General features: G+C 44.6%; 1 protein-coding gene across 1 annotated transcript; it reads right to left on the reverse strand.

Moving 5' to 3' along the window:
* Positions 1–167: 167 nt before the first annotated feature.
* Positions 168–13511, reverse strand: bin1b (bridging integrator 1b). The gene is made up of 18 exons (XM_084574213.1): positions 12953–13511; positions 7596–7676; positions 7421–7475; positions 7077–7171; positions 6468–6563; positions 6275–6382; positions 5611–5703; positions 4858–4943; positions 4702–4777; positions 4554–4609; positions 4416–4463; positions 3973–4015; positions 3639–3833; positions 3092–3112; positions 2567–2827; positions 2342–2395; positions 2156–2257; positions 168–1908 (listed from the first exon to the last, which is right to left on the reverse strand). The coding sequence occupies exons 1-18, from the start codon at positions 13031–13033 to the stop codon at positions 1807–1809; spliced, it is 1653 nt and encodes a 550-aa protein (XP_084430339.1). The 5' UTR covers positions 13034–13511; the 3' UTR covers positions 168–1806.
* Between the last annotated feature and the right edge of the window lie 727 nt (positions 13512–14238).

Below are 14238 nucleotides of genomic sequence, written 5' to 3' on the forward strand. Positions count from 1 at the left end.
TAGCCAAGCAAACACATCATTGTTTCAGTGTTTGTGAAGCACACCGCGATTAATGAACTCCAGGCTCCGAGGAGGGCAGAGGTCTCCATGGAGACGGTCAAGGAATTTAGAGAAATCCCCAAATATTTGCGTCCAGATTCAATTTAAAATCCATCTCACGGGTTTAACAGTTTAACACGAAACCCAAAATGCGACAGACGTGATTTGATGTAAATGAACAGGTAATATCATAATTGGATAATTCTGGGTAATAGATGAACTGTGTGAAATTAACAATGAGACCTCTCAGCTGTTTGATCAGTTGTTGGATATGAGGAAGTATGCCACCCCCCCCTCTAAATGAGGCCCGGCTCGGCTGCTCTGTTGTGTTTTCCACATGACTGGACGTCCTGTTGTTACAGAAACATCGAAGGTCACACTACTGTGCTGATATGAAACTCAAAATGTCAGAGGCAAACAATAAACCTTGGGGCCGGACTGCTCAGCATGGTTGGCTACTCAGGGGTTGTAGGTGATGTCAAAAGGGAAAAGAGAGCAAAGAGGTTTCTTTTGCAGAACAGAAATTTAAAACACTAACCATGGCGCCACCAGGTGTCGTATAAAATCATCCCAACAGGTGTAAAACATTCAGATTAGATGTCACTACCTGAAACATAAACTAAAAGAAGAAGACGCAAACACATCAGAGATAGTTTAGTTTTATTTTGAAAGAAATTGTATTAAATGAATCCATTTGTTGACGCTGGTGCTCATCAGTTCACTATATCGCCCCCTCAAAGAAAGACACCTGCTCATCATATTCAAAAAAAAGGTAAAAGGTAATAAACATCCCACACTGACGGGATCATGTTTTATTCATCTTTAACGAAGATGGTGGATTTAATTATCTCCAAAAGTGGGTTCACCTTTGGTTTCTGCAGTGTGCTTGGGCTCAGTTTAAATCTTTAAATGTCTTAACCCCAGTCTCCCATTTACCTGCATGCATTGTGTTTATTTTACTGGAAGAAAAGCAGAGAAAATCCAGACTGAAGATCCAGAAACAACATCAAATGAAAGATGTTTCGGGACGTGTCATAAAAAAAATAAAGGAAACTAAAGCAGCAGAAGAGTTTGACGGTAAAGTCAGCATTTCATTAGAAAACTGAAGCCGTGATGTTAATGCAAAGCAGCTGTTCCCTCTGATAACCCCACAAGCCCAAGTAACTCTAATAGATGTCGATGAATCAAGGCAAACCCTTACTCTTTATATTAGTGGCGTTCTCCAGGGCTCCTTTCTAGGACACCTGAATTTTTTTTTTTTGTTTTTTCTCCACAGTGCGACACCCCTCCCCCGGCGTCACAGTGCTTGTTGTGTTACAAAGTAACTGAGAACTTAATGAAAAGCTTCATGCAAGAAACATATGTTTTCTCAAAAAAACAAAAACACTGAAAATACATAAAATATTTTGACATTCATACAGTACGTCCTCGAGTTATTATTCCTGTTTAAATAGCTCTGTGTTTAGTTAGAGTTCAGCAAAAACAAGAGGAATTCTTAGTTTGATTTGGGGTTTAAAAACACTTTATATTATTATTCCTGTGAGTCACAGTAAAACCAAATTCTCTATCATCTTTTATCTTTTACTGGCACTGTTTTCAACCGCACAAACAGGTCATTTGGTGTCACTGATGTGAGATGTCCAAGTATTTCTGATTCTAAACCTGTAACGTTGACAAATTAGGACGTGCTGGGAGACATTTACTGACGTCTCAAATATCTGAGGAGCAGACAAGACAACGGGGGGCAGAATCTGTGACGTCTGGGCCTCAAACCCTCTGGGTAAAGTTCTCAGGGAAAACACCTTTGGCTGAAATATCTTTCTTCTGCAACCAGTGAGACTCCTGCACACCCATGAGCCAGCCATCGTCCTGCAGACACATGGATTAACAAGCTTTTATTCTGAAAATCTGAAGATCTACAATGACTTAATAGCTAATAACTATGTGCTTAAGACTAGTTGTGTTTAAATGATTGATTCACTTCCATCATATTATATATGTGCACATTTCAGGCATTAAGAGTTAGAATTTAGATCATATCATCAAAATAAGCATCTAATGAATCAGAGAAAAGAAAACAATCTATAGAAGCCAAAGAAATCAAAGTTAGACTGACCTGCTCGTCTGGGTTGTCGATTGCCAAAACGAGCACCATGTCTCCGATCTTCAGCTCCAGCTCGTCGCCATCAGTGGCGGCATACTCGTGTACCGCTTTCACCTGCAATGAAAGACGCGATGAAAACTTATCAGCGACACCTGCTCCGTCTAAAAATAAAAATAGCACTGCCTTAAATCAGCTCACCTTGTAGAGGAATCCTGGAGGGAGTTCGCCATCGGAGCCATTGGTCACCGTACTCTGCGCCAAACAGAAAAGGTCCAGGCGTGTTAGTTATTAAAGAAGCGGTTGATTGTTTTAAAGCCTAAAGTTTGAAGCCCATAAAAGTATGGAAAAGAAGAAAAGATCAAGACGGACGGTTGTTCTGTGGATCCTGGACGTCCCACCTGTGTCCCTATCATCCAACTCTACCTGTCCTTCCTCATCATCTCCCCATCCACTCTGTACCACCTTGGCGCCGTCGTCGCCCCAGCTGGGCTCGGAGTACGCCTGCGCCGCGTAGCCTCCGTCGTCGTTCCAGCTCTCCTGACCCTCTGCCGTCTCTGTGTCGTCCCAGCTCGGGCTGGTGTAGCTCTGAGTGTTGCTTTCGTTGTAATCCCAGCCACCTTGGGCCTCCTCTGGGTCCTGCTCCTCGCCGTACTCGGCTGCCTGCTCTGTGGCGGCCTGTTCTCGCTACGAGGTCACGGGTTTATGGAACAGCGAAGGATTTTTTATAAGCAAGAGGAAGGGTACGTGGACGGATGGAGAGAGGAGCGTTTGGGTTCATGATAAAAAGGTCAAAACCAGGGTGGTGTAGGGTTTTAAAAGAGGCCAAGGAAAGGAGGAGGAAGAGTTGGAGAGCGTATTCCAGAGTCCATGAGTGTAAGAAAGTGTATAGAAAGAAGTGTGGCTTTCTAAGAAGCTCCAAAAGAGCCTTTCAACAGACTCCATGCTTACCCACGAGTCCCAGGACGGCGCCTTGTGCGGAGCAATGAGAAACAAGACAACTATTGAGACTACTGTCATGATATTAACCCTGAAAATCACTGAATCCGAAACCCAAAGACACCAAAAGGAAACTGGCTTAAATGCATAAAGGTGGACTCTTTGTAAGAGGCTGACGCTCATGCATTCATGAATACAAAGCCATGCCATATAACACACACACACACACACACACAGACTCTGTTTACATGCAGCCTCACACTGAAGAGAGTAAAACTTAAAGACCACGACCCTGCAGCAGTTTGTTTTCACTAAAGCCGCATGCACACACAGTCTTTGACCGTTTTGAGCCTCGACAAGCACAACCCACCTTAGGAGCTGGGACTGAAACGGGCTGTAACACCTCCACGTCCCAGTCCAGCAGGTTCACCCCTGACCAGGGCTCACACTGCCTCACACACACATTCATACACACATGTTAGAAAGCTTTACTGTCCGGGGAGTTTACTCCAAGCTTAGACTAACGCTGGCTTTGTGAGGAAATGTGGTTCGCTCTGACCTGCGGCGTTGTGGCGGTGGCGGTGGCGGTGGCGGCGGCGGAGTCTGTGTTAGCGTCAGGCACCGGGGGCTCATCCTCCAACGGGTCGACATGCTGCTGCTGCTGCTGCTGCTGCTGCTGCTGCTGTCTCAGGTCCGGGGACGGCGTCAGTCTGGGCGGAGGCCGGCTGGGCGGGGGCCCGGGCCGTTGCACCACCAGCAGGGGTTTAAATCATAAAGCACACACACACATGCACCCATGCAACGGCAGCGTAGGAGACAGAGACATGTTAGTAACATGGAGGACGTCACTCAGAGGGGAGGGACGTGTTCGGGGGGTGAGGGTGTTTTTTTACCTTTGGTGCTGAGCTGGCTGATTCGCTGTGGTTGGCTTCCTCGCTGAGAGACAGGGAAGTAAAAAAAAAAAGGAAGGATATGAGAAAGCAATGATATAACAGAGAGAAAGAAGAAGAGCAGGCTGTACTCTGCTTTGTCCACACGAGGGCGACAATGGGTCAGGTAGCAAACACAAACAAGTTTAAAGGTTTAATCCAGACAAATAAATAAAGATTAATGTGCTGAGGTAGTTCATTCAGATTATGTGGAAGCTATTAAGAAAAACTTTGCATTGCATATGGTTCTACAAGTTAAAGATGGTTAATCCCAACCCTCAAAGAAGCTGCTGCACATAATCTGTGACTCAAAATGCTTAGGCGGCTGTTGTTCCTGCACATGCAATATTTTCCATCAAACAGCACGATGCAGGACGTCTCATGCACCAGCTGCTGCAGACTTTTACCTCTTAGCAGCACGGTCTCCTGTTTTTGAGGCGGCAGTCGGATCTTTTCTACAGCAGAGGGCGCCACGTGGAACATTATTTTCATTTCCTCTGCTCGTTTAAGAACTTTCACACCTTAAGTGTTGTCACTGAACTTACTTGAGCTCCCGCTGCTCTTCCAGTTTGGTCATGATGTCGTTCAGGTTTTGGCTGAGCTGTGGAGTCGCACAGAGGAGGAGCAGATGAGGCAGAGTGACGGGCGTAGTTAGTCGGTCTCATCGACCCGTAGGCGATCAGTTTGACTCACCTTGCTCATTTCTTTGTGGAACTTCTCCTGATGACCTGCCAGGCTCTGGAATGTGTTAACATAGACGCCAACACGACTACACACACACACACAAACATGTCTTTAAATATTTAATATGAGTCCTGAGCAAATCATTTCTGAAGATCTGTTTCTCACCTGTCCCACAGTCCCGGCAGCTCGTCTTGTAACTCCACGTTCAGCTCCTCGAAGATCTTCTGAGCTCGGCCCAGCTCCTCCTCGGCCTGCGCGCACAGCAGACGATCATGATCATGTTTGTGTTTGGGGTTTTTAACTGCTAAATGTTCAAGTTAGACAGTTTAAACCCCGGAGCACACCGGCCATGCAGGCAGACAAACAGACAGGGTTTCATACAGGAGCTACGGATCAGATAAATAATGAACGACACAAGAAGAATGCAAACTGTGCTTTGGATTGGGGGTCAGATTGTAATGAGGTCCTGCAGACATGAGCAGCAGATGGATCAAGAGCTTTGCAGCAAAGAGACAAAAAGCCAAAGCCTTAAGCTGGGATGGTTTATTCACATTAATTATTAGCATAGTTAGCGACGCTACAGCTCAGCCTGAGAGGCTCTGGAGCTCCGTGCAGCTACAGAGCTCTGCACGAATCATTTTCTAAGGTTAAGATGTAAAAATATAAAAAGTAAAAGCAGATTTTAACATCTATAGCTGTGCAGTCAACTTCAAACTTCTTGTTGTGGGCTCCTCTGCTCAAATAAAGCTCAATGATGATCTAAAAGCTTTTCTACTAAATGGCACAACTGTGACCAACTAACTAGACGATAAGAACGCTGATCATGTGTCACGTGAGGGGAGGACCTGGGCTACAGTTTTTTTTTTCGGGGTGAGGAGGAGGAGGAGGGGGGGAGTCAGTGATGAACCAGAGTTTCACCTGGTTGTAGGAGAGGTTAGTCTGAGCCACCTGGTGGGCTGATATCAAACCCTGAGCCCAGCTGGGAGCCGCCATCTCCAACAGGGCTGCTGGCTAACCACACACACCATGCAAGAGAGAGAGAGAGAGACAGAGAGAGAGACAGAGAGAGAGACGGGGAGAGAGAGGAGGAAGAGGAGCAAGAAAAAAAAGCAAACAAGAACAATTCAAGACAAATGCAAACATGTTAATTAGCAATTAGTAATCAAGAGAAAACACTTTGATGGGTTCAACAGAGATTCATTAGCTGCTAATTAATGTGAAACAGTTTGGAGGGTTTGACTTAAGGTGGTATGACATAAACAAGAGGCTGGGTTTTATTTACTAAAAGAGTCTGGAGATAAATAAAAGGTTTAACTCTAATATAAATAAAAAAGCTTATAAGTAAAATTTTAAAAATAAATTAATAAATTAGGAATAATAAATTAATATTTAAAAAATAATTTAAGATTAAAATTGTGACGTTATATTATTTATATATCCATATAATGGTAAGAAGGCGTATGAACTGTTGCTCAAACCACCTTAAGTCAAAATCTCTGAACTATTCCTTTAAACTCATGCTAAAAACGCACACAAACACACACACACACAAATACACATACACACACACACGGGTGGTTACCTTGGCGATCTTGGCCTCGTCCTTCTTCTTGCCTTTCTGTAAGGAGGCGAAGTGATGCCGGGCGCTGTCAAAGTCCACCATCTTCCTGTCGCGCTTCGCTATACGAGCCTGAGGGAGAGTTATGAGAACGTAAAATAAATCTCCTCCTTCTTCTTCATCTTCTTTGTGTCCCGTGCAACCGAACCGTACTCACCTTGATTTCGGGGAACTGAGTCAGGTACGTGTCCATGGTGACCAGAGATTTGTCGGTGATGTTCTGGTGGTAGTCTAACCACAGAGTGTCTGTGTCCTGAAACACATCCACACAGTCAAACGCTGGCAGGTCTAGGACAGATTATGAACTTGTGCAGTCGTATTCAGGTGAGAATTAGAGTCAAAGAGCATCAATGATCAGCTGTGAAACAGACCTACATATATATATATATTTATATTCCTAAACCTTCTATATTCATAGCAGTGATCTGCTCTATGGGACACGCCGGACACTTCCTGCATTTTACCTCCAAGTTATTGTCCATCTCCTTCTCTATCATCTCCTTCAGGGCGGAGGGAAAGAAGCATGCAGTTAGGGAGAAAAAGGTAGAAAGAGAAGGAAAGAATGAGCCAAAAAGCCTCACATGCAAGTCAAGGCTTTTCCCGACACAAGGCGAGAGTCAAAGCTGTGTCGTGAAACAGATTCTGATTTAAAATAAAGTGTCTCTGCAGCCGTTTCTTCTTCGTGCGCAGGATTAGTGCAGTTTTCAGGAGAATCATTTGCTTGTCAAGCTAAGGAGGCTGAAGAAGAAGCTTTTTTCTGTCTCACCTCCACCAGCGAGTCCATCTCCTCCTTTCCAAACCACTCGGGGTCGTACATGTCAGCCAGACAGTCCTGCAGCCGCCGCGACGCGTCGTGCATCGCTGAAACACAAACACAGGCTTTTATTTTGTGCAGGAAATGCTGCTTTTCCTCTGTTGTGGTGTCTTAGTGGTTGATTTTAGTTTCTTTAAGTTAAATCTACATGTGTTGTCATCTTTGGTGTCTTTCCTGTGACCCAGGGGCTCTATGAGGTCTTTGGGTTTGTAGTAAAGTAAGTGCAGCATGTTGTGCAAACTATAACAGAGCAGTTTAGCGTCCTCCTTCATTCAGAACGACGTCCAGACTCTTACTTTTCACGGCTGTCAGGTAGGCTTTCAGGTCTTTCTGCAGCTTGGTGCCTTCTACCTGAAACACAGCGAGGTCACAGCGAGGTGAGTCACAGCACGGCTACCGGGCCTCGTTTTTAAAAGTGCCTCCTAACCCCCCCCCCCCCCCCCGTCTCCCCGTCCCGTCCCACATTCTGACCATCTGCTTGTTGAAGTTGGCCACCATCTCCTCGAAGGCGGCATCTCGGGTCTCATCCGCTTTGCCGAGCTTCTGCAGCACCTGCAGGGGAGGACAAGGGAGCGAGTCTCGTCACGCCGTTCAGATCTATAACCGGAGGCATGCATCTGTCTATTTTCAGGACGCCTGTCAAAGCCATGTGTCTCCGCTCTACGTCTCTCCAGTTAACACCAGATGTGTGTGTGTGTTTCGTTTCCATCTCTGTGAGGACCCGGTTAGGGGTTAGGGGTTAGATCATGGACATTTAGACAGTCTGAGGGTTCAGAGGTCAGGTCAGAGTCAGGATTTAGTCAGGATCAGGTTTCATTCATTCATTCAATATAAAGCACGGCACCTCAAACACACAAGAGCTAGACTAGGATGAGATAAAACAAATTAATCTAAATACGTCCAAACACACTAGAAGGGAAAGAGATGCAAAAGAGTCCCAAACCGATAAATACGAGACACCAAAGAGCTGCAGAGCATCAGCAGTCGTCTCTTTGAGTCTGGGTGGACGACGTGGACTTTTATTTGTGTCAGACACGCACTAAAGAGTCAAACTCGTTTTTGTTTCAAGCGAGGAGTGTGTTCACCGACATCTCACGCCTTTCGAGAAGCGGGACGTCCAAGCTGAGACGCAAAACCACGACCATGTGACGTATAAGACGACCAAGGGTCCTGAACTCAGGAGCTGAATGACAGAATGCAAAACCACAAAGAGACGCAGAACAACCACGATAGAGAAGAACCTATACAGAGAGACAAGAGACGCAGGAACGCAGCACCGTCCCACAGAGACATCAAGTCAAAAACAGCGTGGAATAAAAAGGTTTTGTGACGTGTCGTGTGTCACGTTAATGTTTCAAGGCCCACGGCTGAGCCCAGGAGCTCTGACCAGACGTCGTCTCAACTGTCCCCGGTCGACTTTTATTCTATATTTTATACATGTGCCATTTGTTTTTTATTGTGTGAGTCAAAGAGCTTCGTCTTCTTCTTCTGCTGCTGCTGTTGGTCGAGCAGGGTCAGCAGCTAATCTGATCAGATGACGGACGGCGAGCCTGCAGCACCTGCCGCCTTAATCCTGTGACGGAAACACTCACACAACCATCAACACCACCCAGGGACTTCCCCACTCCTCCTCCTCCTCCTCCTCTCGCCCCGTTCGTCTGAATCACCCTCACTGCTGCTGTAACTACAAGAAAATCACCTTTAACTGTGTATATGGTGTGTGTGTGTGTGTGTGTGTGTGTGAATCAGGAATGAATCATTATGTCCTCACAAACATAGGAGAACAAGCATGCGTTGTGGCCATTCACCCACTCGGCGGGTGTTCAGTTTCAAGCCCCCAAAAATACCCTCGGAGCCCACGCGGGCTGTTTGCAGGGTATTAAGAGGGACTAGAAGGAGGGGGTAAATATAACTGCACCCCTCCCCTGAGCCCCACCCCCCACCACCAGCAGTGAGGCATGCTGGGAGCGCTGGGAGAGAGGGACAGGTGTTGGAGGCGAGCAGGGCGACGTGGAAATGTGATAGGAATCAAATCCTAGAGAGTCATTTTAGATCTGATTCATCGGCTCTTTTTAAATACTTGACGTGTTTTTTAATTTAAAACTTAAAACTCAATAACATCTACTCCACATAAAATAAACCGTTCTTTGGGTTTTTAAATCACCCAAATTCAGATTTGATTTGAATTTCACCACGTTTGTAAAGTATGCGTCGTTTTCAGAGCAGCATTAAGAGACGTTTGACGTATTTCTTCAGCTTTCATGAATCTAAATTATGACTTTAACCTCCTTCATTGCTCAGCTGATGTCAAAACATAAACGTCTTCTATTTTTTATTGACTCTTGTTGCAGCTTTCTCGTGTTTCTTAAATAATCTGTGAGTAGATGTTCTCTTACACTCTGTTTCTTCATTTGCAAAGAAATAAATTTCTGTCCACAGCGTAAAGGCAGCAGTACTAGTTGTCTGTGGCGTGATTAAACTAAAAGCATGAATGAAGCTGCACATCATCAGGTGGATCTCCAGGAAGGAGGTCAGGTGACCCGGCAGGGAAGCGGGGGGTCAGGTGAAGGCTTGGGGGTCCTCGCCGTTTGACTCCCGGCACCACACCGGGTCTCCAGCTGCTCCTCTAAAGTTCACCACCTTTTCCGGATTCCTTTTGAGAGGAATTTTTATTACCCAGCATGCTCTGCGGCGTCGCCACCATGACAACCACGCGGCGAAGTCTGAGGTTTCTGCAGTTTAGCATTTAGTCGCTAAACAGGCAGCTAGTTCACTGGAGGAGACCAAAACCAGAGCTAAAAATACTGGACAGCTGGATCAGACGTTACTCAGCCAAACGGGACAGGCGCTGCAGTGTGTGTGCAGGTAAAGTGAGCGTGGAGCTGCAGGAGGAGGAGGTGAGGGGTGGAGGGCGGCGTGCCAGCAGACGGACAGCTGAAGCCTGCAGCGGCCCTCGGAGGGAAGATGATACTCTGACCTTCCTCTTTACTCCCCGGCGCTCCAGCTCCAAGTCTCTCTACAAAGAGCTGCTAACACTGAACCCAGTTACATCCCTCTGCATTCTGCTGCTGCTGCTGCTCTCAAGTTAAATATCCACAAAAGAGGTGACACACATATGAGCAAGAAGTCCTGCACAGTTCACTTCTAACTTATTGTAATTCCCCAAGAAGACCCTTAGCAAAAAGTAGTATACTTGAAGTTAATTTTATTAAGTATACTTGAGTATAAGTATAGTAAGTATACCACAGACCATGTACTTGTAGTGTACTAGAAAGTATACTAATTTAATACTTCTTCCGGCTAAATTGGAACGTTTTAAGTATATAGAAGTATACTTTAAGTTTACTTATAAAAGTATACTTTAAGTATACTTTTATAAACTAAAATGTAGACTACAAGTATATAACTAGTACACTAGTAGTATATAGATGAGTGTACTTGTACTTTAAAGTATACTTTAAGTATACTTTTATAAACTAAAATGTGGACTAGAAGTATATACCTAGTACACTAGTAATATATAGATGAGAGTACTTGTGGTATACTTGAAAGTGTACTTTTGTAAACTTAAAATGACCTTACAAAGTATACTTAAAGTATACTTTTATAAACTTAAAAATGTTCCAATTTAGTCAGAAGAAGTATTAAATTAGTATACTTTCTAGTACACTACAAGTACTTGGTCTGTAGTATACTTCCTATACGTATACTTATACTCAAGCATAGTTAATAAAATGAACTTCAAGTATACTACCTCAATTTTAGTATAAAATAAGTATACTTGTAGTACACTTGAATAAACTCCTTTTTGCTAAGGGGAGATATTGACCCTGAGTTTGATTAGACTCTAGAAACTCTCTGGTTTGGCTGGAACCTTTCATGACTCTGTTCTCATCATCTGAGGTTTCTGCTGAAGGCCCCTCCATGAATTCTCTGATATCTGCTGTGAATGCATGGATTCTACTGAACGCTCCCACATGAGGGATGAGGGGCACGTCCTGTCGGCCATGGGCGCTATTTCATTCAGCAGCGAGCTACAGTGGCAGCAGCTGCTATTTAAAGTCCATTCAAGAGCCTCGAAAAAATGCTCCGAGTCAGCGGGCCCGAACGTTCCCGGGCTATCCTGAAACGTACGCGTCTCTTGCAGCCTGCAGTAGTAGACCCAGCAGCAGCAGCAGCAGTAGCAGAGGACTGACATGAATATTAATTTACACATTCACGTTCCCTCCAGGACGAACCGTCGTTGTTTAACTCAAATAACAGAACTAGTGACCTCTCCTTCAGCCTCAGCTAACAGCTAACTGCTAACATGCTAACACTAAGCTAAAGGACAAGGTAAACATCACACCTTGCTAGCATTAGCATCTTAGCATGTTAATATACTTCCATCCATCCAAACGTGGAGGATTTCTTTTTCTTTTAGTTTCCTCGTCGCTGACACTTTCTTCTCTTTGTACGTTTATTTGCTTTTATTCAGATTTATTCCACCTGAGTCGAGCTTTTCTTTCCTGCCTCCTGTACGTCTGTTGCTAATGTTAGCATTAACTCAAAGTAAAAGCTAAGTTTAGCAACGTCCTGAGGAAAAAGTAAATGATTCTGAGCAGCAGCAGTAGCAGTCTTTGATTCTGACTTTATACGACGCTGAAAACAAAGAGTTCAGTCGTTTCTTTTGCAGGATTGTCCTTTGCACAAGTTTTTATTTGTTTGTTTTCTGAAACTACAACTAAAAAACTAGAAAAAGGCTCTAAGAGACGTGAACGGTGAGCAGCTTTTTGTGCTTTTTGAGCTGGAAGCAGCTGAGAACAATGAGGTTTAAATGTGAAATCTCTCCGTCTGTCTGCCTGACTGACTGACTGACAGCACTCCTGGTGTGGCACTGAGGTGATTAGAGCGTAAAACCTCACGAGGCTTAAGCAACAAGCGTGATTAGGACAGACAATAATAACCCAGAGCTGAACACAGACCGTTGATCAGGTTTCATTCGGCCACTTTCAGGAATAATGTTCGTGAAAGATGCATCGATGTAAAGGAACGTTTACTGTGAAGCAGACTTCACCGAGGCTCTGGTTGTCAGACTCTTCACTTAGAACCAACGTTTATTTCAAATACTATAGCAAGAATCTGCTAATGATCAGTTTAAGGTGTTTTGATTTTTAAAAAACAAACATTAATACTGATGAAAAAAAGGTGAAATGCATCCCTGGACCCTTTAAACCTGCAGCAGATGCCTCAACATGCAGCATTTAGAGCATTTTAAAGTCAGACTTTAACAAAAACTACATCACAGTCTGGTAGCTGGTGCCTGAAAATACTTAATTTAAAGAATTTAAGCTTCATTTTAAGGATTTAGAGTTATATTAAAGCTGCTGGCAATGAATTCATCCATGAGGGGGGAATAAATGAAGTTCCTCTGAGGTCATTATGGGTTTTAGAATCATTACTGTCAGGTTTAATATGCAACAAGCTGATTTTCTTCACTTAAAAGAAGCAAAACTACTAAATGTTTAAACTAAAATCCATCATTTAACTCAATAAAGTCCAGTTAGTGGAGTTTAAAGCTGCCAAAGCTCCTTCTGTTATTCCAGATACATTTAAAATCCTCCTTAAATTCAGCTCAGCCGCTGAGACGCCTGGTTTGAATCGAGGGGAAAGGTTCATTCAAACTTTTCCTCTGTGGCCTGCCTCAGCTCCAGCTCCAGCTCCAGCCGCAGAACTGGGAGAACTGCTGGTATTTGAAGTTCAGGGATCCAGTTTCACAGCAGGACACTGTGTCCCGCTGCCATGCGAGCCTCTGCTGATCGGCTGAATGAAAAGCTGACCACTCTTACCTTCTCCTGCGCTCTGGTCAGTCTCTTCTGGACGTTGATGGCCAGTTTCCCGGCGGTGACCCCTTTCCCTATCTCGGCCATGGAGGGCTCCCAGGTTTTGTCAGGACCAGCGAAGAGGAAGTTCCAGGAGAGGCAGAGGGGAAAGAAATGTCTCCTCTGGACACCGACGGTGCGTAAAAGCCCTCCGGAGGATGACTTGTCTCTCTGTGCGTAACTCTAATCCCGGTGACAGCTTCTTAAAGGTGCAATGCGTAATTTAATCCGGTTTGTTTGCGACAGAAACAACAAAAAGAACCAAACGCAGAGGGAGTTTGGTGAACAGAGCTGAAGGACAGATTCAAACTGCGTCCTGGTCTCGGCTCTATCTGTTAATTGATGGAGACTTGAGCTCGATATGTGGAGATATTAGGTTTCCTCCTCAGTCATCCTCTTAAAGGCGCAGCAGGTTGTTATTATTAGCCGACAACTGTTGCATACATGCCACTGGTGTGTTGCCGTCTTTACTCACGGCCTTATTTATGCACACGGAGTGGTTTCCTGTCAGATGTGAGCGCTAAATCAGTCCCGCTCCCCCGGAGAGACGCACATTCATCAGCCGCAGAGACAAACTGACGCACCTGAGTCCCGCACACGGAGCCAGCAGGTGTCAGTAAAGGTGAATCAGACACACCTTGATGGAACAAGAGGCCCAAACTAAAAAACAAAACAAAACAAAAAAACGCCCTCCTCCCTTTACATTTACCTGTTTGCATCTTCTTTGTTCTTTGTGCTCGTTTTGCGCCACCTTGGTGCTTTTACGCACGAGTGCGGCCCACTTGCGCCGCCCTGTGGTCACTGGTTGTCTGTTAAAATACCCCCCTCCCCCTCCAAGACACAGAATGAAGCAGCAGCACACAGCTCATTTCCATATAATTTAATTTCAAAAATAAATCTTTTTTTTGTTGTTTTAACATCTCTTCACCCAAAATAGCAACTCCATATACATTGTTGGATTTTCTGTAAACAAACAATACTTAAATACGCTCTACCGGTTCTCCTAAAGTCTCTGTATTAAAGCAGTTACATTTTCTTTGTGCACAAACAACACAGCAGCGTCACTAGGAAACTAAAATCCCTTAAAACTCAGTTAGCGGGCCAGTAATGGTGGACTGGGACCTCACGGGGAGCGTTTGGTTCATGTTCAAGGTGTCTGCAGGTGTTTAAAGTTAAGGGCTTAACTGAGGCCCGTAAATAATAATAATTAACTCAACCCTAACCATAAACACAAAGGCCATGTCTTAGTTTAT

Source organism: Chelon labrosus (assembly GCF_963514085.1).
Source record: "Chelon labrosus genome assembly, chromosome: 24".
NCBI classification, from domain to species: domain Eukaryota; kingdom Metazoa; phylum Chordata; class Actinopteri; order Mugiliformes; family Mugilidae; genus Chelon; species Chelon labrosus.